The sequence below is a fragment of the Tamandua tetradactyla genome, chromosome 23 (genome assembly GCF_023851605.1).
Source record: "Tamandua tetradactyla isolate mTamTet1 chromosome 23, mTamTet1.pri, whole genome shotgun sequence".
NCBI classification, from domain to species: Eukaryota; Metazoa; Chordata; class Mammalia; order Pilosa; family Myrmecophagidae; genus Tamandua; species Tamandua tetradactyla.
Genome location: NC_135349.1, coordinates 32,105,267 through 32,132,980, shown reverse-complemented (window position 1 = coordinate 32,132,980; position 27,714 = coordinate 32,105,267). Strand labels below are relative to the sequence as shown.

Here is a 27,714-nt window from a genome sequence, read left to right as displayed (position 1 = left end):
CCTTGGGCCTGTCCCAGTAGCGTCACCGCAGAGCTCACTGGAAATGCAGAAAGTGAGGCTACCCCAGATGTGCTAAATCAGAACCTACATTTCAATGATTTCCAAGTGGTTCTCATGCATGTTAAAGTCTGAGAACTCTTTCCTACTTCATTTTCACCCAGGCCGGGACAATTTATTGTCATCTTTCTACCTGCTGTGACCTCTACGGTGGTTGAAATTCACCCGCTTTATACACTCACATGGGCGGATCTAGTTATTGACACACACATACCCCCCGACCATTACTACCACAAAGTACTCTCTCAGGAAAGTAAAGCACAACAAAAATTTATCATCACAATACCTGTTTGTTTTCAGTAGATGTTGTTCGCCATGAGCTTCAGCAAAGATTAGCCAGGCTGCAGGTTACATGTCATTGCTGCCCAAATGGTAACACCAACCCCTTCTCCTGCATACAAGAAAACCTCCCAGAATGTAATTAAATGAGAATAGTATTATTTTAGGGATAACTTGAGTCCTTTCAATTAGTGAAAAGAAGCATTACTATTGGCAAACTATAGTAACTTTTAGAATAACTAAGTTTTATGCCAGAGGCTGTGCTAAGCATTTTATGTACATCATCTCATTTGGCCTTCACTCCAGCCTGCTGAGGTTTGTGCTGCATTGTCCCTACTTGAGATGAGGAAACCAAATCTCAGGGAGGAGAGTGACTTGCTCAAGGCCATACATTACTGGGAGCACTTTAAATAGTTCAGAGGTGAAAGGATGCTTCCTTAAGGCAGGGTCTTAATTTGGGATCCATGGACAGAATTCAAGGAGTCTGTGAACTCAAACGGGAAAAAAAAATTACGTCTTTATTTTCACCAATCCATAATTGAAATTCAGCATTTTTCAATTGTAAACGTAGGCAACAAACCACAGTAGTATAACAGTACTTGTGACTTTGATACCAAAAGATATCTAAGAGATTACACCACAGTTGTTGCTGATATATTGAAATACTATCTGTGCTTGAAGACACTTTGAAACCAAGACATTGTTAGACCTATTGATGGATCTTACTATTTTATGGAGCAAGTAAATTACTATGTCACATTTTAAATGTTTTTTATTGTGAAATATAACATACATACAAAAAAAAACCACCCCAATAATTTTCAAAGTACATTTTAACAAGTAGTTACGGTACAGATTTCAAAGTTTGGTATGGGTTACCACTCCACATTTTCAGATTTTTTCTCCTAGCTGCTCCAAAACACTGGAAGCTAAAAGGAATATCATTATAGAGATTCAACAGTTTATTAAATCCTATCTTCTCTGTCATAACTCCCTCTTCTTTGATCCTACTCCCAATCTCTAGGGGTCTCTGGCCCACGCCCATTCTAACTTTTCCATGTTGAAAAGGGGTGACCCCATTCCTGTTGTCCTATGGAGCTTGGGTGAAGTCAGCCCACCCTACTCCACCATCTTCCCAGAGGTCCTTACAATAGTGCATTTTTAATATTTTGATGTTTGTGCTCAATGTATTTGGTTTCCTTTACAATCATATGTATTTAATATTAAGCTGAGAAATATTTAAAGTTTCTTTAAAATATTTAAGTATATTCCCTTTAAGTATTATTTTAAAATATTGCTTTCGAATATTATTCTGAGAAGCAATCCATAGATACTGCCAATGGCATAGAAAGAAAGAGGGTGAGTGTGTGTGTGTGAGAGAGAGAGAGAGAGAGAGAGAGAGAGAGAGAGAGAAAAGGTAAAGTATCTTTAAGGGGAGTGCCTTTTCTTGGCAGTTCTTTTCTAACTAGGATTTCACAGATCTCCAACTTCTCCCTCATCACTTGCAGTGCATGGATCTGAGTTGCTGGCAAACTTGGGCTTCCTCTGACTTCTAGGTTTTGCTGCAGTTGGCGGGATGGGAGGCCTGAAGGAGAAGTATTTCTTGGCCCTGGCTAGCAACAGGAGTGAGAACAGCAGCTGCGGGCTGCCCCGAGAAGATGCCTTTCATATTTTCAGAGACCCACTGACATCTGATCTCCCGTGGCCTGGCATCCTGTTTGGCATGTCCATTCCCTCCCTCTGGTACTGGTGCACAGATCAGGTACAGAGCAGCTGGTCAAGCACACGTCCTCTGGGTTGCTTCTCCTTCCATCTATTCTCTCACTTGTCTTCCTCACCCTCTTTCACTTCTTCCTTGCTACTGTTCCACCTGCTATTTTACTCCTTGTTCTTGCTAATGCTAACAGAAAATCTAAAGCTGCTGATATCTGCAAAGGGGGGAGCTTAATAATTCTGCTTAGTGTCTGGAAAGACCCAGTAAACAAAAGAGATGATTATAAGCAAAGGTAAAAACCGATAGCAGATGTCATTAGTTCAGTACACACTTGCTGAGCGCTACTCTGGGCACTTAGAAATCATGAGCGAATGAAACACACAATGCTCTCTGCCTGGTGGAACTTACCTTATTTATCCAGAGATAAATAAGTGAATTGCATGGAGTATTAAAAGTGGACAAATGTTACTAAAAAAACAACAAGTAGAGCAGAGTAAGGGGTATTGGGGATGTTGGAATGTGATTTAAAATAAGGTAGTCATGGGAGGTATGATTGAGCAGTGACATTTGAGCAAAGGCTTTGAAGGATGAGAGTGAGGATGCTGTGTGATTGCAGCAGAGGGAACAGCCAGGACAAAGGTGTTATATATGACAGGTCTGAAAAAAGAAATGAGATAAGCAAAAAGCAGAGAAAGTAAGCTCTTCCGTGTTGTGGGGCGGAAGTGGACATAAAACCAATATTTGTATTACTTGTACATGCATAAAGAAACTTAGGGTGGATGTAGATAAAAATAAAAAGAGCAAATACCTATAGGAGGGAAGACTGGGAAGAGAAGCCTTTTCACCATACACCTGTTCATGCTTTCTAGGGTTTTTCCTAAGTTCATGTATCACCTATACAAGCTTTTTTGTTACATTACAGATAAAAAAAACCTCTGTACCATTTTGGAAGCTGTACACTATTACATAATTAGGAAGCATGAGATTCTAACGAAAGTAATGATCATGGGGATGGAAAGTTAGATTAATACAGGAGACTGTACAGAGAATGAAGCCCAGGTCCCACCCATGGGCCAGATCTAGGCTAAGAGCATGGGCTGGAATCAATTCAGGCTTATGATACTATTTTTAACATCTCTGAGCCTCCATTTCCTCTTTTGTTAAATAGGGCTACTAGTAGTTACAAAATAGGGGTGCATGAAAAATTTGGCTATAGTCCTTTAGTTGCATGGATTATTTTTTTCCCTCAATGATTTTTTTAATTGAGATATAGTCACCTAAAGTGTACAATGTGGTTCACAGTATCATCATAAAACTGTGCATTCATCATTACAATAGATTTTTGATCATTTTAATGACTCAAAAACCATAAAAATAAAAAATAGCACCCAAAAATGTCCCATAACCCCCCATCTCCCACATTGTTGTTTTTTTTCCTTACTTTGCTGTCCATACCCTGGATTAAAGGAGTGTCAGTCACAAGTTTTCACACTCACACATTCACACCTTAAAAGCTTTATAGTTAATCAATCATCTTCAAGAATCAAGGCTATTGGATTACCGTTCAACATTTCAGATATTTCCCTATAGCTACTCCAAAACACCAAAAATTGAAAAGGGTTGTATAAGAACAACCTCCAGAAAGACCTCATGACTCTCTTTGAAATCTCTCAGCTGCTGAAACTTTTTTGTTTCACTTCTCTTTTGGTCAAGGAGGCATTCTCATTCCCACGATGCCAGAGCCAAGCTTATCCCCAGGAGTCATGTCCCACGTTGCCAGGGAGATTTACACCTCTGGGAGTCATGTCCCATGTAGTGGGGAGGGCAGTGAATTCACCTGCCAAGTTAGCTTAGATAGAGAGGCCACAACTGAGCAACAAAAGAGGTTCTCTCGGGGGTGACTCTGAGGCATAAGTAGGCTTAGCTTCTTCTTGTAGGAATACGTTTCATAAGGGCAAGTCAAGACTGAAGGTTCTTTGGTCTCACACGAAAGTTGAAGTTTTAAAATACAATCAATATCATCCTTTACCGTTTAGTCTGATTTACCTTAGTCCTACCCAGACCAGCTTATAATTGAAGTCTGTTGCTTCCTATGAAATGGAGCTTGAAGGATATTAAGGAATGACGAGACAGAAAGAAAGAAAGAAAGACACAGCCGGGTTCAGGGGGTCTGAAGCTTAACTTTAACAAACAACAGACATCAGACAACTTTATTCTTAACCAGATCCTGCTTATATACTGCAGGATGACAAAAGGCATACATACATTTCCTAAGGGAACAGAGTAGTTATCTTTCAGTGCTCTTCCTTCATACTTAAGGTAGTATGAGTTCCTTAAGTATGAAGGAAGATGCCTTTCATATTATCCTTCATACTTAAGATAATCATTTGTGGTAAACAAGCATTCTCTTCCTCCTAGACTGTCTTACATAAATCAGATAACATAAAGCAGATTACAATCTCCACTGTTTACTGCTGACACCACCCTAATGCCATCTGCTCCCAACTAGTTCCGCAGGTCTTATTTTAATCCTATCTCCTACAGAAGTCTGATCACTTTTTCAGTGTTTTTGACAGTTGCTGTATGGGTAATGCTGACTTTCATAGCTGCAGAACTCTAGCTCTGAGTCTCAAGTGTCACAAGAATACCCAAAAGTTCCAGGAAATGATCAGGTTATACACAAAGCATACAGCATCTCAGAATTTGAAAATAACAGTTACAACTCTGGAACAGATATGACTACTGTAAGAACTCACAATCTAGGAACATTTACAATGAACCTTCAACTGATAACCTATGCTCTTGAATTCAGTTCTCAGAGTTTGCACATTATAGTTAGTCCATATTAGTGAGGCGTTATATTTGGCTTTTCATTTCTGACTTATTTCACTCAACTTACTGTCTTCAGGGTTCATTCACCTAGTTGCATGTCTCATGACTTCATTCCTTCTTACAGCCACTCAATAATGTTGCATGAATATTTAATAAACAAGCCATTTTTAAAAAACAAAATTTTTACTACGGTTATGTCAGTATTTTTTATTAGCATGAATTTTACTGTACATTTTTATTTTGTGTAATGCCAGCTTTTTTCTTCTTGTTTTTCAATTATAAATAGTGTAGATTTACAGAAAAAATCATATAGAAAGCACAGAGTTCCCATATACCCACCCCTTCACACACACAGTTTACCATGATTAACATTTTGCATTAGTTACAATCGATGAAGCATTATTTGTTACTGCTTGTGGTGGTTTGAAGTTGTAAGAACCTCAGAAAAACATGTTCTTAAATTCAGTCCATTCCAATGGGTGTGAACCCACTGTAAGTAAGATCTTTTGATGAGATTACTCCGGTTAAGAAGTCATATTAACTAGATTACTCAATCAAGACTGGTCTTAATCCTATTACTGGAGTACTTTATAAGCAGGGTGAAATTCAGACAGATAGAGAAAGCCACAGGAAGCAAGAAGCTGAAACAGAACCTGGAAGAGAAGGAAGAGACTGGGAGGCACTGCCATGTGCCTTGGCATGTGACAAGCTAAGGACCAAAGATTGCTAGCAGCCAGCCCCAGAACAGCTGTCTTCAAGGAGAAAGCAGCTCCTCGACTCCTTGATTTGGACTTTCTTTTAGCCTCAAAATTGTAAGCGAATACAGTCCCATTGTTTAACCCAACCCACTTCATGGTATTTGCTTGAGAAGCTTAGGAAAGTACAACGCTGCTCTTGATACAGTTCACCAGCTTGCATTCATTAATTTTTTTTTTAACTTTTTTTTAATTAATTAAAAAAAGAATTAACAAAACAATTAGAAATCATTCCAATCTACATGTACAATCAGTAATTCTTAATAACATCACATAGTTGCATATTCATCATTTCTTAGTACATTTGCATCGATTTAGAAAAAGAAATAAAAAGACAACAGAATAAGAATTAAAACAATAATAGAAAGAAAAAAAAACAAAAAAAACAAAAACAAAAAACCTATACCTCACATGCAGCTTCATTAATTTTTATAAATAATTACTTGAGATTCATCTTTATTAGCAATAATTCTGGTATCTATCTCTTAAAGGCAACTTCTATCCCATCCCATCTGGAGACTTAATTCACAAGTCTCCAAATGTCAGACAGGGCAAGAGGGCCAGGAAGCCCAAGCTCCCCTCTAGCCCTCTTACTCTGGCCTTGACTATACGGTGTTGCTGTTGAGCTGGATTATGTAAAGATCAAAGAACATGTTGGTCCACCGTGCTGGTGCTGCCCTAGGAAGCACACCTTTGCCAGCACTCTATCTTGGTTCGTTTCAGAACGGAAGAAAGACAAAGCACCCTTTATCATTATGTAATCGATAGCACCTTCCTGAGCAGAAAGGTGAAAAGTAAATAATTACTGATAATAATAATGGCAATAATCAAAAATAATTATTGATGCCATATGCTCTGCTGGTCACTGAGCTCAGCTCTGTGAATTCACTTACATCATCCTCATTACATTCCTATGTGGCAGGTTGCATTGCTTCAGCCAAGGATTGTCTTATCAAACCCTCCTCTTGGATCTTGTGGTTTTTCAAGCAGTACATTCTCTTAAATCTTCTTAGTCATTTGGCTCTTAAATTCGTAGGAGGTTCTATTTCAGGGTAATAGAAGTCAGAATTGTTTTCAGCATAGCTTTGGATCTACAGGTAGAAAGGGCTTTGTTTTATAAAACTTCAAATTCTGTCATGTCTGATTCCAAATGGAACAACTGGGATCGAAGTTTAGATGACTCTTGGCATCTTAATGAAGCAATAACAAATATCCTGTAGATTCTGGTATCTTCGCACTTTCCTACCACATTCTTAAATGCTCTAGCCTCAACGGGCACTTGTTCAGATTCCTGAGAAATGACAGATAATAGTTAAATCAGCTGCTCAATAAGGATGGAGAATTTCCCAGCTCTGGAGAGAGGGATCCTCACTGCTCCCCATTTTTCTTCAAATAAAGCGATTCCACATTTTAGGGTCTTTCACCCCAACGTCCCCAAAATACAATTTGTTTATGTTAGAGTACACTTGGTTGCAAGTAACATAAATATTAAACTCAAACTAGCTTAGGAAAAGAGTAGGGAATTTATTAGCTCACGGAATAGGAAGCTAAACTAGACTTCAAAAACCTCTGGGATCAAGGGCTTATTCTGCCTTCCTTCCCTATCCCTCAAATTTCTTTCTTATCTATTGACTTTATTGTTTCCCATTCCAGGGCAACCCCCTACATATATCTACTAAAAAATGGCTAACAACTCTCTAAGTTACAAATCCAAAACTCCTGGGAAAGGACTGTGATTGGTCTAGCTTGGGTTAGGTGCTGTTTTAGTTTGGCTGAGCTGCTATCACAAATGCCACACAGTGGTTTGGCTTAAACAATAAGAATTTATTGTCTCGATGTTCTGTAAGCTAGAATGCTTGTTTCCTCTTGGGTTTGTAGCACTCTGGGGCCGGCTTGCTACACTCTTGGGGTTCCTTGTCGTTCCCATCACTCAGTGACGTGCTTTCCTTTCATTTACGGTTCCTCCTCCTCCCTGTGGCCTTCTCTTAGCTTCTTGTTTCTTCTCTTTATAAAGCATCCAGGAATCCAGATTAAGACTCACCCTCCTTCAGTCGGGCCACACTTTAATTAAAAATAACATCTTCAAAAGGTCTTATTTACAGTGGGTTCACACCCACAGAGATGTACATTAAGATTAAGAACACATCTAAATTGGGGTACATGAGTCAGTGTATCACAGGTGCTTATCCCTGGATCACTCAGCTATGCACAAGATTTGAGAGCAGCCGTCTGGATGAGGAGGCAGTTTTAAAAGGAAGGGGCAGTATGCTCTGGACGGACCATCCCATTCATGTCTACTATTAAAAAAAATGGGAAAAATTCCAATTTTGTCCTGATCATCATGGGATCACAGTGGTAATGATGCTGGATGACACTTTCCTCCTCTTTATCCATAGTTCACCAAACTAGCTCATAAAGGCACTGGTAATTCCCCAGCACCTCTGTAACTCCTCCAGGCACTTTAAAGGCTCAAAGGCTAAGAAGAGAGTAGAGAAAGTTTTGAACTCATGTTAGTTCGGTCTGAAGGCTGGAGGAGGACTTGTGGGGACCAGTCTCCTCCCCAGAAAACATTCTGAAACAAGTCATTCCCTTTGAATAGATAAATCATGAGAAGACCTTCAACACAGAAGTCTTGAAGAAGGGCTCAAAATAAGCCTGAGGAATTCTGTGTGCAAAAACAAGCCCCAACATTTCAATCCTATTGGTACTTATACCTCAGATCCTTTCTCTGTCTCCTCAAACTCATACACTTGAGTATTTGCATTTCTATTCTATTTTCCTTCCTGCTCTTACTTTCACTGTCTTGGCTCTTTCAGGACAATCGATTCTCTCTACCACTAAGACAAAGCCATTTATAAAAACCAGCCATGGGCAATTACATTTGTACACCTTCCTGCTTCCAGACTTGGCTCAATATTTGCTGTTCCTGTCTCTGAGCTGTTAATCTCTGGCTCACTAATCTATCTTCTAATATCAAATTCCAGCTTTCCTATACTTTGGTGACCTATTTGAGATTTTGTCTCTATTTTCTTTTCCCAACAAGTATGACAATGACAAGTCACCACCATTCTCTCTACTTAAGAACTGCTAGGCACCTCTGAACAAGACATATCCCCATTTTACAGATGATAAAACTGAGGCCTGGTGAAGCTTGGATTCATACATAAGTTGTCTATGCTTTTAAGCACTCTATTCACTTGCTCCAGCTTACAGCTGGATGTTCTCTTGATTCTGAAAACTTTATATAAGAGAAAATTCAGTCTACATTTCTACATGTAAGCCTGCTGTCTGGTCATCACTGTCCCACCACAATGAACTCTCCTTGACTGCTCCAACCCTTACACCCCACTCCAGTGAAAGGAAGATGTGGACATGACTGTTGTAGGAAGAGTTGATAATGATAAAATGGGTAGATGATAGATGCCATGACAGATGATTTAGTTCACTAGTAAATACCTCTCATATTTTAATGTTGTGTTCATTCCTCTTATTTCATGTTTTTTTCAACTGAGATATATTACTTAAAAAGTGCCCCTCCAACTAGTACCTCTTTTGGTATCTGACTATTCTAGAAAACAGACCTCCTAATCTGGGTGACCACCTGATGTCCAGGGCTCTCTTGAGTTCTGACGGGCTGAATGGGTCAGTCAACAAGCACACAGGTGCTTGTCCTTGAAATGTATCAAGACTCAGGGTGTCTTGAGTCAATGTTGCTGCAGTTAGGACATTAACATTGTTGTGTAAATTAATAGTCCTTGATCATTTTGATGCCTTTTGGCAATGTCCAGTCCCATGGATTCTGCAGATGAAATGCCTCCTCAAACAACATCTCCTCCCCCCAAAGTGTGCACATTTGTACTGCTGAGTCCGAAAAATCGATCTGGATGTGGCGTGGGGTTTGGGGCAAATCCTATGTCTCAACAATCTTCCTGAAAGGGTTCTTTGTTGACTTAGTGGACTCTTAGTTAATAGGAAAAACATGTTCTGTTTGAGCATAAAAGGCCTTTCGGGGATTTTTTTTTTTTTTTACTCACACAACTGGGAGACCAAAGGTAGATAATGATAATAGTAGCAACTATTATTTATTGGGCAGTTACTGTATGTCAAACACTATTCTAAGTATTTTAAATATGAACCATTCATTTTAATTATCATAGCCACCCTAGTATTTATCCCCATTTTATATATGAAAAAACTGAGGCAAAGAGAGGTAAAGTTGTTTGCTAAAGGTTTTGCAGCTAGGATGTGGTAAGGTAGGATTTAACCCAAGTTGTCTGTCTCCAGAGTTTGCACTGTAAACCAGATGCGGCACAGCTAGATGGAGCGTCTCATGCTGTATCATCAGAAATTATTTCTCTCTCTTTCCATCTCCGTTTTGCTTTGCTCTAGGATTTCAGTCTCAAGGAGGCTTTCCCAACATGATGGCAGAGAAGCAACTAGAAGTTCTAAGCTGTCTTCATAATTAGAAATTTCAGTGGAGGATGTAGGGAATAGGATGCTTCTTTCTGGCTTATTTAGAAGGCGGCCTACAGAGATCTCTCCTTGATTTAGCTTGAGTACAGTTTTCCTCAACCAATCACAGTCTCCCGGATGGCGGGGTACCTCTATGGGGAATTCTAACTGGTCAGGTCCAACTTCTGGATGAAGGAGTGGGGAGGGAGCAGGGAGGAGTTCATAGTTACCTTGATTGGATCACGTGCCTTGATAATAGGAAAGAGACACTTCCTCACAAAGAAGCCAGGCCAGCAAACAGGCTAAGTCTGTTACAGGTGCCAAGAGGCTGTACACACTTAGTTGTCTTAAGATAAAGCCATATCAGCTTCCAACCACCTCTTACTGTTTTCCAGGTGATTGTTCAGCGAACTCTGGCTGCCAAGAACCTGTCCCATGCCAAAGGAGGCTCTCTGATGGCCGCATACCTGAAGGTGTTGCCCCTTTTCCTGATGGTATTCCCTGGCATGGTCAGCCGTGTCCTCTTCCCAGGTGAGACTGTTGGAAGGAGACTTTTGTCAGCGAATCTCAGACAGGGATTACTGTCTGCCCCAGAGAATGGCTGGTGTCCCTTTCTAGAGATGGTTAGATGGAGGGACCTTCATCCAGACATCTACAGATTCTATGCTGTTTTCCAATATTAGCCCAGTGGTCAAATCCTACAGACGCCCCAGGCCTAATTGAAGCTAGAGCGCCATCTAAGGGCCTTGTCTCAGCTGTATTTGTTTGAAACCACAGACCAGGATAAACAGCAGTTCTCTGAATCCTCATGTGAGAGTTCCTTTCATGTTTGAATGTTTGTGTTTGGTAATGCTGGAGCAATGAAGCCCTTTTGGGGGTATTTTTATTAACGAAAATCAGGGATATTAAGGTTTCTAAAGTATTTGCCTTGGCTTTTTTTTTTTTTTTTTTTTTTTTTTCATTTTTCTTTTTCTTTAAGGTGGTAATGGATGAGGTTTGCACCATGGGGTGAACAAAATTGAGAAGATGGACAATGTTATTGGGTGTCACTGTGGGGAGACAGGGACTTCCATGCAGAAGAAAGCTCCCTGCTTTCCCCCTTCAACAGTGAGCTTCCCACATATCCACTGAAGCTATTATTAGCTCAAAGGGGAGCATGAACCAAAAGGCTTCCAACCCTCTGCCTTATGTTACATGATGTTGCCCAGAGATAAAGAAAGGGCAAGATAAAATGGTCAGTTAGTTGACCCAGAAGTTTTGTGAAAATGACTAAGGGGCCTTAGGGATTAAGAGAACAGGTTTGGGGGGTGGGGCATTCTCCTCCAGCCCAGATAGGATGGCCAACCAAAGAGGATCTGGCCCCGGTTCCAGGGAAGGGATACAGGCTTGGCAAAGCCCAGGTTGGAGTAAGAACTGGAGTCGGGGATTCATGGTGAGTTGATGGAAAATGTACAGCCCTCTGGCATGGCTTGACATAGCAAGTAAAAGAGCTTGGTTTAAAACAACCAACTTATTGTGTACATGACCATCCTAAGGGCCAGTCTGTGTGCAGACTGGTAGAGTGTGGTAGTTATGAATATGGACTCTGACCTGGACTAACTTGGGCCTGAATGCTGTTGCCTCTGTCATCTTGGGTACGCCGTGTCCTATCTCTTTACCTCAGTTTCCTCACCTGTAAAATGGGCATAATAACACTTCAAAAGGCTTAAAATAGTTCCTAAAACATGGTAGGCACTATATTGTGTGCACTATTATTACTGTACACATGTGTTCTCTCATTTATTTCTCAAAATGACCTTATGCCATTATCATTGTTATTTTTATCTTACAGATGAGGAAACTGAGTTTAGAGAAACTGGTGCACTCATTCATTTATTTATTCTTGCGTGTGTTCAACAAATAACTCAAGAGCCAATTATCTGCTAGGCCTTATTCTGTAAGACTCTGGGTGTCCTTAAGTGAACAAGACATACAAGATCCCAGCTGTGGTGGCGTTTACATCCTAGTGGTAGAGGAGACAGATTTTACAAAGTAAATAAATTATATTATTATCCATTGTGCTAAGTTCTGTGATCAAATGCATGGGGGACATCACAGGGAATATTGGGGAGAGGCTTCCAAGGAAAGGCTTTCTGAGGAAGTGCTAGTTGATCCCTGTGAATGATTTGAAATTATATTTTAAAGGGGAACCAAACAGACTAATGATGGATTGGATATGGGGGTTAAGGAAAGAAGGATCCAGGATCACTCCTGGTTTGAGTGACCTGCCAGAAGCCACTTGGCTAGTGCTGGAGGAGCCAGGATTTGAACCTAGGTCTATCTGCCTCCAAACTCTGACTCTTAATCATACAACTGTCTCTCTCAGCAAACCATATCCTAAGCCTCAGGTCAGTATCTGCAAGATCAACAATAAGACCTTGTTCAGCTCTCAACAGTGGGTCAGCTAGCCAGCCAGTAATCATTATTAAATGAAATATACAGTGCCATGTTCCACAACCCCAAGTATTTTGTAATGCAACTGATGAGTCTGGTACTCATGAAAAAAGTGGGGTAAAAACATATTAAAACACCCGGTAAAAACAATAAGGGTAAAAGGAATTTAGGAGAGTGAGCTAGGGTGGAGAGGGTGAGGTGGGCATTGTAGTTTTGAAGCCTCTGTGGAGGCCTAGACTAGTGCTGAATTAAAGTGTGTCCCTAGCAACCTGTAAGGAATGCAAACTTTCAGGCCAAGACCTACTGAATCCGAATCTTTAGGGGTAGGTCCCCCAACAATATGTTTTTTTAACAAGCCCACCAGAAGATTCTGATACATGCTAAAGTTTGAGAATCCCTACCCTAAGCGCCGGGAGCTGGGCCAATCCACTGCATCACCCGTTTCCATTTTTCTCTTCACCTTGGTTCCACCTGCCTCTACCTGTATCTTCAACTGAGTCCAGAACTGCCTGTAAGCTCTGGTTCTGAGCTCTTCTGAGCCAGAATAAACCCCTTTTCCAATTAGGTCAGTGATAAATGGCATGCAATTTTTAAAGGAAATTTACATGGAAATTAAGAGAGAGACAAGACAACCCTCAAAATAGTAAACAGGGCGGTGCAACGGTGGCTCAGTGGCAGAATTCTCGCCTGTCATCCCGGTGCCTGCCTATGTTAAAAAAAAAAAAAAAAAGTAAAACACAAGAGTCTAGAGATATACCTACAAAGCCAATCTTCTCCTTCGAAGCGTTGAAGTAAGTAAGGGTTTGAGTGCTGGCCCCGATCCTTACTAACTGTCTAATTTGGGGACACTATTTAACCTCTCTGGGCCTCAGTTTTCTCAGTAAGGTGGGTATAATAACAATATCTTTATCATAGAGTTGTGAGACTTAAATGAGAAGGTGCGTGTGTGGTGTTTGTTTATTGCAGCATCTGAGTTCTAGCGAACCTTCAGTCAATGCTATCGGGAAGAAAGAGGTTTTGGGCTATGTTTGTATTTGACTCTCCTAGAGGCAGCCTTTATTTCAACCTTCCGAGGCTCTTAAGCTTTCTCATAAGAGAACCTACTCCATATATAAAATGTTTGATGAATTAACTAACTCAAGACAGGTGAGTTTTCACAAGGCTGAGTTCATTTATAACTTAGCTGAACCAACTAATTTCCTTATCACCAACATGTTCCTTAAGCTGAATGAACAAATGCAATTTTCCACAGCAAACATGCTTTATAACCTTTGTGTCTGCCACATGTTTCATGGTTGAAGGTTACACTCCTGGAAGGTTAAACGAAACTCTGCAGTTAACAATAAACTAGCTCAGGGAGGGTCTTACTCCTCAGTATACCCTGGAGAAAGGAGCTTCTGGACAACAAGAGGTAAATCCCATTTAGATTTGACCTTAAACAAGACCTTCACCCTACTTGGAATAGTCCTTACAGTGCTCTGCCCCAGTGACTATAAATCTTTTCCAATCATCTTCTAAGTTCCCACGGAAGAGTCGTAAAAAGGCAAGGACATTGACCTCTCAAAGCATTTTCTCAACAAAATGATTTCTTCTCAATACCTCTCGTAAAATATAATTTCAGTCTCCAGTTTTAATTTTGCTCACGGTTGATCCAGAGTTTTGGGGGTGTCTGAAGTGTGCCTGAGCTGCTATCACAAATGCCACACAATGGGGCGGCTTAAATAATGGGCGTTTACTGTCTCACGGTTTCAGAGGCTAGAAGGCGAGTTTCCTCCTGGCGTCAGCAGCGATGTGGTGCTGGCCTACCACCGTTTTTGGCCCCCCCATCACTTGGCGATGTCTTCTCCCTTCTCTTTTGGGTTCCTGCTGACTTCTGTCTTTTCCCTGTGGCCTTCTCTGACCCTAGCTTCTGGTTTCTTCTCTTTTCAGGGCCTCTCCTAATCCAGATGAAGGCCTACCCTGCTTCAGTTGGGCCACACCTTAACTAAAAGTAATGTCTTCAAAAGTTCCTATTTACAATGGGTTCACACCCACAGTACTGGAGTAAGATTAAGAACATATCTGAATGGTCTATAGACAATTCAGACTACCACAGGGGGCATTTAATTTCATTCTATAGCAATCAATATTAATGTTCTTAATTGTGGCCACAACACCCATTTCCTCTAACATTACTGGGTGTTGAGAGGGGAATTTCTGAGAGGGCATGGTAATGGGGAGAGTCTCATGAAGACCATTTGCCCCTTGGGGCCCCCCCCCCAATGGATGAAACGGGCTGAGGCCATTTTCACTGGATGAAAGGGACTGAGGCCATTTTCACTTCTTAGAACTTCTAGTAAATTAAAAAAGAAAGTGAAGACATAACAATATTGGATTTCAAAAGTGTGGTATACTTAAAATGTTTACATTTTTAAATTAACATTTTTAATACAAAAACTAGGGACATCTGCAGTTGTGGCCCTTTGTGAATTTGAGACCTCAGCCAAATCTATACAATATCTTGGCATAGATATTGTAACAAAACCAGAGTGGAGACTGGCATGAGTCACCAAGGGCTGCATGCCCACCCCTAAGCTGAGGTTCAGGGTTGCTCCCATTTGACATAGAAGAGGATTGGAAAGGCAGTGCCAGCGTTCAGAGTGAGGAGGAAGGACCAAAGCCTTTGGATTGAGAAGAGGGAGGACTTGGGGATTATTTATGGAGTTATTCCTAGACCCACCTGGCAAAAGAGACTTGGGAAATAATATAGGTCCAGCTGGCCTGAGCATTGAGACTGTGGTGAGGAGCATAGCTTATCCCAAATATGAGGAGTTGGGGAAGACAGAGAGAAGGTGACAAGAAAGGCATCATTTAGATACAGTTGCCAAACCATGGAGATGACACAAAGAGCTCTGATGGTTCCTGAGTCCATGATGAATTCTGGGCTGAGGAACTTCAGTGAGCTAGGATACAGTTCACCGATCCCTGGTAGGTTAGACCCTGGGTGGGGTCATTGCCAGACTCACTGAAGACAGAAAAGCATACACTCTTGTCTGTCCTTTCTAAAAAAAAAAATTGAACTGGGAGGTGGGAGACCTGGGTTTAAATTCTGGTTCTGACATGACCTTGTTGGGTGATTGTTATCAGGTCACCTCCTCTCTCTGTGAAGTGGCAAAAGTAACTTCTACCTTCTTCACAGGGTTATAAAAAAGATAATAATAATAATAACAATGTGCTAGATAGCCCCGTCCCACAAAAAAAATTATTGAGTATATTAGTATGTGCCTACCATGTGCCACATACTAATACAACTTTTTTCTCCTCGGCTGTCTTCCAAGTAGGAGACCTATTCTTGACTTCTTGGGAAGCGTTCGTCATAGTAATAAGTAGAGATGAAGATTTAGAGACGCCAGGAAAGCCAGATGGGTTCAATTAGAGAGATTAGGTTACTGCTCAGGAGAGAAATGAGTTGCTACAGAAATGCAGGAAGAGGAGGAGACAGAAAATCAGAGCCAGCATGAGTGGATTTTTGTGTGTCTAAAATGAGAATAGATGTTGAACTGTGTGAGTGATGGGGAAAAGAGGAACTTAAATTTTTTATTTTTGGCTATACTTCAAGCAGTGGCATTCTCCTTTTGCACCTCTGAGGGACTGCAGTAAATACCTGAATTGCTTTCAGTGCTTTTTTCTGGTGGGTGTGGGATCAGAGACTGATGTGGGACATTGGTGAGACTGGCCACAAGGTGGCTCTGCTTTATTTGGATTACAATAATAGCTGAAATGTATTTAGCACTTTCAATATATCATCAGACTTTGTGCTAAGAGCTTCACATACATCTCCCTCAATCTTCACTATGATAGTATTAAGTAAAGTTATGATTTTATCCCAATTTTACAGATATTGCTACTAAGGTTTAAAGAGGTCAAGTAAGTAACAAAGTCACAGCTTGTACAGAGCATAACCTGTATAGTCACTACCTAGATAAAGATATAGAATATTTCCATTACTCCAGAAAGTTCTTTTGCACAGGGTTGATAGAACATTTCCATCATCCCAAAAGGTTTCCTCACACGTCTTCCAACTAATACTCTCCCACTAGAAATCTACGCTTTTCGAACTCCTATAACTACAGGAGACCAAGATTCAAAGTGAGGGTGGCACGGTCCTCACTGAGCAGAACATTCTGCTCTCAGGAGAGGAAGCTGTTAAGTGTCAAAGACCCACGGCCAGAAAAGCCTTACCAGTTTTGGGGTTTTATTATTGAGATAGCAGCTGCTTGCACTAATTCTTCAGGTCTGCAAGCTGTTGGGTGATTTTAGTTTGTCTGGTGTTTGGGCTAAGAATATTCTATAGTGAATTATAACCACTGCACTGTAATAATTCAATATTGTACTATGATATTGCTGTAAACAAAACAAAAAAAAACCACAGAAGTTTTGAAGTTTTGCCTGGTCTTGAACTTTACATAAATTGAATCACACAGTAAGCACTCTTTTATGTCTGCCTTCTTTCACCCAACACAATGTCTTTGGCACACCTCCATGTTCTTTTATCAGTAATTCATTTTTTTTGTATTGCTGTGTAATAGTCGATCGTATGAATATATCACAATTTACCCATTCTCCTACAGAAGGACATTTGAGTTGCTTTCCAAAGACTACTTTTATCCACTATGATATACCGCCCTTTACAGTATAAAAGTATGTTGGGTAAGAGGAGGCCCATGCAGGGGTACCACTCTCTTGGAAGGACAAAGCTTGGTCTCTGGAGCCCTTGTCAATCACTCTTCCTGTCTGCGGGTGCCGGCCGGTGTCGAGCCCTGTTTCAGCAAGGCCTGGAGCTTTGAGGGTTTGCCTGCTCAACTCCGGACCTGTTTCCTCCACAGATCAAGTGGCTTGTGCAGATCCAGAAACCTGCAAGAAAGTCTGCAGCAACCCTTCTGGCTGCTCTGACATCGCGTATCCCAAACTGGTGCTAGAACTCTTGCCCATAGGTAATGTCCCCTCACTCTTAAACGGAGCCCCCCTGGAACACCCAGAAAGGAAGGCTTTGGGGGAGGGGCAGATGGAGCACTGTGGGAGGGAATGGGCTCTGGGCTGAGAGGCTGAGTCCCAGAGCAAGATGCCGTCAAACGAAGCCCAGGTCCTGGCTACCCAGGGGGCTCTGCCCAACCCACCTCTGAAGCTGTGCCCACTGTTCCCAGCCCTGCGGTCCTGCTCTTTGGGATCAGCTGACTTTGGGCTGAGGGTCCTGAGTGAAGGTAGCAGCTGTGAACAGAGAAAGCCTGAAGCCCATAGACCTCCCTTCTGCCCCCAGGGCTTCGTGGGCTCATGATGGCTGTGATGGTGGCAGCGCTTATGTCCTCCCTCACCTCCATCTTTAACAGTGCTAGCACCATATTCACCATGGACCTCTGGAATCATATCCGGCCTCGGGCATCTGAGAAGGAGCTCATGATCATAGGCAGGTAAGGCCTTACTGTGTGGTGCTGGGCAGTGAAAAATCCAGATACTCAGGGAAAAGAAAGCTGAGCCCACCCGGAGGCAGAGTCCAACCAGCAGATTCTCCAGGTTGGCTCAGCCTTCTCTGATAGCACTAGGATAGTGCTTGTAAAATCATTCGTTCACTCCAAAGATGCTCAACGACACCTATATGCACCAGGTATTGGGCATATAGCTGTGAAAAGACTCAGTTCTTGCCTTCATGAAGTTAGTGGAGAAAACAGGTAAGTCAACAGGCAGTAACCTTATGGGGGTTATGATGGGGCAATCAGGAGACTGAGAAGAACCACCCAACCTGGGTTGGGATCTGAGGGATAAACAAGAGCTCACCAGGTAAAACTGAGGACAGTGTTCTAGGGAATGGGGGGACGGTTTCTATATTAAGCCTTCTGCAAAATCCTGAAGTCAAATGGGGGGAACTGAAATGACTGGCATTTAAATTATATGTAAGACAGATACAAATAAACATCTTGAGACTCTGTCACTGAAGAAGGTGTACGCTGAGGCTTGTCTTAGCCTTGGGTTAGACAAAGAGCTCTTAGGTACTATATCAAAAGCACAATCCATAAAAGAAAAAATGATAAATTGGACTCCATCAAAATTGAAAATCTTATTTTAACAGAGAAATATTAAATGTATTGTTTTTAATTAATTATTTTAGCATCTAGAAACATCACAGGGTGTATTATAAATATGTATAAGAAAATAATACATGCCACAAGGTGGATGAACCTCAAAAACATTATGCTACGTGTTAAATTTAGAGTGGAATGCTGGTGATCGGTGAGGGGGAGGGGTGGGGGGTATGGTATGTATGAATTTTTTTCTGTTTTCTTTTGATTTCTTTTTCTGAATAGATGCAGATGTTCCAAGAAATGATCATGATGAGGAATATGCAACTATGTGATGAAATTGTGAATTATTGATATATATGTAGAACGGAATGATCAAAAGTTACGAATGTTTGCGTTTGTTTGGTGCTTTTTGGTATTTAAAAAAAGCAAAAAAAAAAAAAAAAAAACCATTACGCTACCTGAAAGAAGCCAGCTGCAGAAGAGCACATACTGTCTGATACTATTTGTATGAAATGTCCTGAAAAGGCAAACCAATAGAGACAGAAAGTAGATCACTGTTTGCTTAGGGCTGGTGCTAGAAGCAGGAATAAACTGCAAAGCGGGTTTTTGGAGTGATGGATGTTCAAAACTTGATTGTGGTGACAAAAGCACATCTCTATAAATTTACTAAAAATTCTTAAATTGTACACTTACAATAATGTGAGTTTTATGGTAGGTAAATCATTCTTCAGTATGGCTGTTAAAAATATAAAAAGAACTAAGTGCTGAACCAGTGGGAGATGACATCAGAGAAAACAGCACTAATGGTGGCTTCTCTCCCAGGGTGTTTGTGTTGCTGCTGGTTTTGATTTCCATCCTCTGGATTCCTGTGGTACAGGCCAGCCAGGGCGGCCAACTCTTCGTTTACATCCAGTCCATCAGCTCCTACCTGCAGCCCCCCGTGGCCGTGGTCTTTATCATGGGGTGTTTCTGGAAGCGGACCAACGAAAAGGTAGCCCTGGATCAGCCCTACAGGCAAAATCCAAGCACTGGTGGAGGTGGGGAGGAGGGACGGGGCATGGAATGGGGAATTATTGCACAATGTGCACGGCATTTCTTTCTGTGATGATGAAAAAAGTGGGGTAATGGATGGCGGTGATGGTAGCACTATATTGCAAATGTGGTTAATAACACTGAATTGTACCCTTGAACGTATTTAAAATGGGAAATTTTGAGTTGTCTTCATGTTACTACAAGAAAAAGGTAAAAAAGAGAGACTTGAAAGTAAAAAAATGGAGCAATGCTAAACTTGAGGTCTAGGGATGCACAGCAAAGTGACAAAACCATAAAGACCAAGAATGTGATTACCATAAAAGCCAGGGCAGTGCTTACTTTCTAGGAGGCAGGAATGGGCTTTGGCTGGATGGGGCAAATGGAGGAGTTTCTGGAGTGACTGGTGGAATTCAATTTCTTAACCCGGGTGGCAGTTTCAATGGTATTCACCTTGATCTGTATTTGTTTTGTGTCATTTTTTGTACCTGGGTGGTTTTTTAAAAACACAATAAATAGACGAAATGAAAAGAAAAGGGTGCGTGGGTCGTTTAGTGGTAGAATGCTCACCTTTGATGTGGGAGACCCAGGTTCCATTCCCAGACCATGCACCCAAAAAGAAATAAAAAGATAAAATGAAAAGAAAAAAAAGTGTAGGAGCCAAGTGTTAAAACAAGACCTGCAGAATTTGTTGGAAGCAGCTGGCCTCAGGATGGCGGCAGTAAACTGGAGATTGTTATATAGAGCATTCTGGGAGGAAGAGAATGTTTACCCCAAATGGTTATGTTAAGTACTAAGGAAGAACACTGAAAGATAAGAACTTTGTTCCCTCAGGAAATGCATGCATGCCTATTGTCATCCTGTGGTATATAACCAGGATCTGGTTAAGAATAAAATTGTCTGAAGTCTGTCTGAAGTAAACTCAAGCTTCAGACCCCCTGAGCCCGTCTGTGTCTTTCTTTCTCTCCTTCTTCCTTTCTTTCTTTCTCATCATTCCTTGATATCCTTCGAGCTCTGTTTCAACAGGAAGCAACAAAAAAGTATTATAAACAAAAGCAGGGGGGCATTAGAACTTCCAGGGGCCAACTAAGGAACAACGAAAAAGAACCACTACCACCTCCCACCTCAGCCCATGGGGGCCGGGGAGGGTGAAGCCGTGTTGAAGAAGATGCAGGAAGGGTCTTACCTGGGCTTTGGTTGGGGGTGGGTGGGTAGGCAATGAGGGTTCTCAGAAGTATTTTGATGCATTTTGTCATTAAATAGGGAAACTGAATTAACAAGGAATTAGTATAGGCAAACGATTAATTATATGTAAAGGAAAACAGATATGCAGTTCTGATACTTCCCGAATCATTGACCCCTGCAGGGACAGTTACAAGAAAGAGAAACTCTGGAGGCAGCTTCTTGGGGTTTCTGAGGCCCTGGCCGAGGGCCCCATGGCCCTTGATTTCCCTAAGATGGTTTTGCTCTAATTTGCAGGGTGCCTTCTGGGGTCTGACCTCAGGCCTGCTCCTAGGCTTCATTAGGTTAGTCCTGGACTTTGTTTACCCACCGCCTTTGTGTAACCAGCCAGATGAGCGCCCAGCTGTGGTGAAGGATGTCCACTACCTCTACCTCTCCATGATTCTGTCTGTGGTCACCCTGATTGCTGTGTCCTCCGTGAGCTGGTTGACAGAGCCGCCCTCCAAGGAGATGGTACATTTGGGTTTGACTGCTAGATTCACTATAACTCTTTGTTCCAAGTGACATAAAACTAACCCTAACTGCTTAAGTGAAAAGGATTGATTGCTCAAAAAAGCTGGAATATCCTGGTTTGAGCCTTAGGGACAGCTTGATTCAGGACTCAGAAGGGATCATCAGAATTCATCTCCCACTCCTGCTTCTATCCTCAGGCCCTATGTGGGACCGGCGGCTCCTGGGGATGCATCCTCTCTGATGATAATTAAGCAAAGGTATAAGGATTTTTGTCTCAGCATTTCAGCAAAGTTCCTGACTCCCATTATGGAGTCAGCTTAGACACATGCCCAACCATGAACCGGTTCAATTCTTGTGGCCAGAGGAATGAATGAGCTGAGTGGCTCATCCCTGGGTCCCCATACCCTAGGGCTAGAGTTAAATCCTGAGGACTAGATTGATGGAGGATTAGATCCAAAAATTAGGATTAGGGCTGTTGAAGAACCGAGGAGGAATGACTAGGAGAAAGCAAATGGGGGGGGGGGTTGTTAGGAAGAGAATGGGGGAAAGGGATGGCATCCCGCCCCTCTCACAATTCATCTCTGCTCCTTAGGTCAGTCGGTTGACCTGGTTTACTCGTCATGACCCATTGGTCCAGAAGGAACAGGTGCCATCAGCATCTCCCCTGCCTCTTACACTCCCTCAGAATGGGACACCAGAGGGGAGCAGTACCAGCACCCAGTTTGAGATTGTTCAAGAAGACATGTCCAAGAATCAGAGTTGTAAGTTGCCTCTCTCCTTGTTTTATTGTAGGAGCTTCAAGAAGCATTCTTTGTTTAAGGGGGATTTTTATATCAAAGCACAAGCCAGAAGGTGGGGGGAAGACTTGGAATTTAGCACAGCCTGACCCCCAATGTCTGTTCCTTCACTACTATCCAGTCACCCAAAGGAGGTGTTTAATTATTAACTCTCAACAGTAACCTCAAATGGGCAATAATAGCAAAGACTTGTTGAGTGCTTACTAAATCAAGGTTCACACAACCCCACTAAGTAGGTTGTAGTACTATTAGCATTCTCTAAACTAGTAGATTCGAGCTGGTTGCTTACAATTTTATTTTGGTTTAGCTCACATACTATTCTAATAAAATGTGAGTTAATGTTTAAAATCAGGTCTCACTCTCTCTAAGCCCAACTCTATAAGTGAAATTATTGTCCTCCCCCCTGTGTAGGACATGACATCCAGGGGTGAAAGTATCCCTGACATCATAGGAGATAAATCCCGGGGATGAGTCCAGCCCTGGCATCGTGGGGTCAACAATCCCATCCTGACCAAAAAGAAGTGTAAGAAAGGGGGAAAAGAAGTGTAACTAATAAAGTATCAGTCGCAGAGAGAGTTCAAATAGAGTTGAGAGGCAACCCTGGAGGTCACACTTATGCAAGCTTCAGTTAGACATTGCTACCTATCATAACTTACCAAATCCTAACCAAAACCATTCCTGCCAATCCTGAAGAACACCTAGGGCAATACAGAAGATTCTACAAAGGTTCCACGCACTAAGGTAACTTTCCAGAAACCTACAACCTCCAGATGGGTCGCTGGACCAGATTAGTCCTAAAACCTAGAGGGGTCAGCCTCTCCAGAACATCAACTAGTTCCATCTCCCTACCCTATATTATCGACAGCCCCTTCCAACATGAAGAAGTTAGAATTGCCATAGCCGAAATACCCTAAAGAGTGGGAGAAAGATCAAAGGTGATGGTGGAGTTATACAGAGAAGGTAGGGTTTAACAAAAGAATATGATTGCTGAATCATTAAATTGATATTTCTTTTAGTCTCCAGTATCTTAGAGCATCTAGAAGTAAAAACTTTAAATTGTGGAATTATAACCCCTACCCAACTGAAATCTATTCTACAACTAATTGTTGCACTGTGCTTTGAAATTTATTGCTTTTTTGTATTTATGTTATTTTTTACAAAGATTGTGACAATAAAAAAAATAAATATTTATTCCTTCTAGCCTCCTATATTCTGGAGCAGCTAGAAGGAAAAATTTGAGATGATGGTTTAGTAAACCATGACAAACTCTGGGATCTGTTCTGTAACTACTTGCTGAAGAGTGCTTTGAAACGATTGCTTTTTTCTTTTTCTGTTATATATATATGTTATATTATGCTATAAAAAAAGTTAAAATGTTTTTGATAAAAAAAAGCTCAGGAGATCTCACATGAAATTCCAGATTTCCATCTTCTCTTTAAAAATTGGGAAAATTGGCAACACAGAGCCCAGGCCTGTATGGCGAAAATTATCTGGAGCCATTAAGCAGATATTCCTCAGTGCCCTCCAGTGAGCCAAGGTCACCACCCTTTCCTATTATTCCCGTGATCTTGAGATTGCACGTTATCATTTAAAATCAGATATGGCCTTTTGTTGTTGATGGTGGTGATTCTGGCTATGAGCTTAGGCTGACATAAAGCAGAAAAACTGAAGGATGGATTCAGGATGCCCTGTGTTTCAAGAAAAATGAGCGCATAATTCTTGATATAGGTTAAGAATATTTTGACATGTTTAATATGGCAATTTGTGTGCTTCAACTCAGACACCCCACCTGCCTGGCTATAAAGACATTTGAATTTACAGCCTCAGCTCTGAATAGATTAAGAATTTCCCACAAGAATCCTCCTTCTCCTTCAGCCTCCTGGAAGGCAATGTGATCCAGAGAGGAGGATCCGAAGCCCTCCACTGCCACCGCTAACTGAGTGACTTTGCTCAACTTAGTTAACCCTCTGAGCCTCAATTTATTCACCTGAAAATGCTAAAAATTTGGAAAATACTAATCTTTCAGCATTAAATCAGAAAAGGTATATAAACTACTTACCACAGTGCACAGAACACAGCCTGTGAGTCCCTTTTTCTCCCTTCCCTGGGAGACAAGACCCAACTCTAAGACTTTCTTTGCTGGGTATTTTTAGGTGATGTGACCCAAAAGCGGTCCAAAGTGGTGAAAGCCATCCTGTGGCTCTGTGGAATGGAGGACAAGGGCAAGGAGGACCCCACGAGCAAAGTGGAACCTGTCATAGCTTCCTTGGAAGAAAAGCCCTTTGTGAAAACCCTTCTGGACATCAACCTCATTATCTGCATTAGCTGTGCCATGTTTCTCTGGGGCTACTTTGCTTAAGGTTGGGTGAACCCAGGGGTCCAAGCTCTCAGTTTGTTTTGTGTCCCATTTTTTTAATGAAAGAAAAAAACAATAAAATTTTTGTTTGTTTACCATGGGGCTTCAAAAGTGTTTATGTGGTATTTTCAATATGACATTTAGCTCTTTTCTTCTTAAAAGGAAATGAAGGGGGAAAAAAAAAGGGAATGAAGGCATTTTCAAACTTCAACCTCTATGCAAGATCAAAGGGACAGAGGTTTATGTGGTGAAAAAATTATATTTTTGGTAGCACATTATCTAATTTAACTTGTATGGCAGTTTACTTCAACACCAAAATTTCACAGGATCTTGAATAGGGCATGAGATCTTGTTGTTTGTACAGATTAGTGTGATGCCCTGATATATCCCAGAGTAATTTTGGCATAGAATAAAAAAGTATTTGCAGAGTCCCCTAGGGGCACTGGGGAGAAAGAAGGAAATATTCAACTTCCTCATCTGGGGAATTCCTGATATTATCACAAGGAGTGGGGACAACCAATTCAATAGGCTGAGCCCTCAATCTTGGGGCTTGCCCCTGTGAAGTTTATTTCAGTAAAAGAAAGGCTAAGCCTACTGGTAAGTATGCCTAAGAGTCACCCCAAGAGAGTCTCTTTTGTTGCTCAGATATACGCTCTCTTTCTAAGCCAACTTGGCAAGTGAACTCACTGTCTTCCCCCCTACATGGGACCTGACTCCTGGGGATGACCCGGGACCCAGCATCATTGGAATGAGAACGGCTTCTTGACCAGAAGGGGGAAGAGAGAAAAGAGACAAAATAAAGTCTCAATGGCTTGGAGGTTTCAAACAGAGTCAGGAGGTTATCCTGGAGGTTATTCTTACACATTACATAGATATCCCTTTCTAATTTATGGTGTATCCTGAGAGGCTAGAGGGAAACTGCTGGCCTGTGTTCCTGTAGCCTTGATTCTTGAAGAAGACTATAACTTTATAGCTTTTACAGTGTGATTGCATGGTTATGAAAACCTTGTGATTGACGCGTCTTTTATCCAGGGAATGGACAGATGAGTTAAAAAAAAAATTGGATAGGCTAAGGTTCCAAGATGGTGGCTTAGCGAGGTATGGGATTTAGTTTGACCTCCTGAGCAGCTAGTAAATAGCCAGGAACGGTACAAAATAACTGCTGGGGCCACATCAGTGACCGGACACACAGTGTACACCAGTCTGGATAAGCTGGACCAGCTACAATTCTGCACAGCCGTATAAGTCCCCAAGCCATGGAGGCTGGCACCCCTCCCCCACAGGCTAGTTCCCAGAGGGGAAAGAAAGGAGACCTTACTAGCAGCAGGGGCTTAGCTCAACCAAGCTCCAATGCCAGAGTTAATTAACAAATTCTGACTACTAAAAATAGGCCCCCTGCTCAGATAAAACTCAAATAGGAGCAAAAGCCATAGGATTTTTTGCCCTGACACAGAGGGGGCAGAGCTGACTGAAAAACTGACACACAAATAACAACAAAAAAACGAGATTTTTTTGGATCAGACAGCACAAAATACTTGAAAAGGGCTGGACTCTTAAAAAAAAGGTGGAGGCACATGGAACTTGGAGATACATAAAGCAACGCATCAACTTAAGCACTTTTTAAAAAAAAATTTTTTATCAATTTTTAATTTTTAAAAAAATATGACAAAAAAGAAACATTCTTAACATATGATCATTCCGTTCTACATATATAATCAGTAATTCACAATATCATTACATAGTTGCATCATCATCATCATGATCATTTCTTAGAACATTTGCATCAATTCAGAAAAAGAAATAAAGACAACAGAAAAAAATTCATACACACCATCCCCCTTACCCCTCCCTTTCGTTAATCACTAGCATTTCAATCTACTAAATTTATTTTAATATTTGTTCTCCCTATTATTTATTTTTATTCCATATGTTTTACTCGTCTGTTATAAGGTAGATAAAAGGAGCATCAAACATAAGGTTTTCACAATCACACAGTCACATTGTGAAAGCTCTATCATTATACAATCATCTTCAAGAAACATGGCTACTGGAACACAGCTCCACATTTTCAGACAGTTCCCTCCAGCCTCTCCATTACATCTTGACTAACAAGGTGATATCTATTTAATGCGTAAGAATAACCTCTAGGATAACCCCTCAACTCTGTTTGGAATCTCTCAGCCATTAACACTTTATTTTGTCTCATTTCACTATTTCCCCTTTTGGTTGAGAAGGTTTTCTCAATCCCTTGATGCTGAGTCTCAGCTCATTCTAGGGGTTTTCTCAATCCCTTGATGCTGAGTCTCAGCTCATTCCAGGATATCTGTCCCACATTGCCAGGAAGGTCCACACCCCTGGGAGTCATGTCACACGTAGAGAGGGGGAGGGTGGTGTGACTGCTCATTGTGTTGGCTGGAGAGAGAGGCCACATCTGAGCAACAAAAGAGGCTCTCTTGGGGGTGACTCTTAGGCCTAAATTTTAAGTAGACTTGACCTATCCTCTGTGGGGTTAAGTTTCATATGAACAAACCCCAAGACTGGGGGCTCAGCCTATAGCTTTGATTGCCCACACTGCTTGTGAGAATATCAAGAATCCAACTTGGGGAAGTTGAATTTCTCCCTGTTCTCACCATTCCCCGAAGTGGGCTTTGCAAATACTTTTCCACTCACTGATCGAATCACTCTGGGATTCATCAGGGCATCACTCTGGACAAACCAACAAAATCTCATGTCCTACCTGAGATTCCAAGTACTTATGTTGCTCAACCAACTATCTACATAAGTTACATTAGGAAATGCACTAGTCAAAATATAAATTTTGTAACAAATAAACATTTTTTGCTTTAGTCTCACACATAAGGTGACATTTTAAAATATTACTTACCATCTATTTTCAGCACCCTGCAATAATGACATTCCTCTGTTCTTCCTCATGCAAAAACATTTTTAAAATTTGTACATTTCACTATTATTGTACACTCTAGGCATTCCTAGATTATACCATTTCAATCTTTAACATCTATCTTTCTTTCTGATTTCATTTATGTTCCCAGCTCTCCTCCCTCTATCATTCTCACATGCAGCTTCATTCAGTGTTTTAACATAATTACATTACAGTTAGGTAGTATTGTGCTGTCCATTTCTGAGTTTTTGTATCCAGTCCTGTTGCACAGTCTGTATCCCTTCAGCTCCAATTACCCAATATCTTACCCTATTTCTATCTCCTGATGATCTCTGTTACCAATGACATATTCCAAGT

At 41.3% G+C, this 27,714-nt stretch overlaps 1 protein-coding gene across 3 annotated transcripts in view; it reads left to right on the top strand.

The window, feature by feature from the left end:
• Positions 1-24,551, top strand: part of SLC5A11 (solute carrier family 5 member 11) — a 72,858-nt gene extending 48,307 nt beyond the window's left edge. For 2 of the 3 annotated variants that reach the window (XM_077141500.1, XM_077141502.1), the window contains 8 exons: positions 1,893-2,098; positions 10,485-10,620; positions 17,388-17,495; positions 17,819-17,969; positions 19,401-19,569; positions 21,087-21,302; positions 21,895-22,063; positions 24,253-24,551. In XM_077141500.1, the coding sequence (XP_076997615.1) occupies positions 1,893-2,098; positions 10,485-10,620; positions 17,388-17,495; positions 17,819-17,969; positions 19,401-19,569; positions 21,087-21,302; positions 21,895-22,063; positions 24,253-24,458 (1,361 nt within the window). In that variant the 3' untranslated portion in view covers positions 24,459-24,551. The remainder of the gene's footprint in view (positions 1-1,892; positions 2,099-10,484; positions 10,621-17,387; positions 17,496-17,818; positions 17,970-19,400; positions 19,570-21,086; positions 21,303-21,894; positions 22,064-24,252) is intronic. The other variant, XM_077141501.1, reaches the window with a different exon arrangement.
• The last annotated feature ends 3,163 nt before the right edge of the window (positions 24,552-27,714 follow it).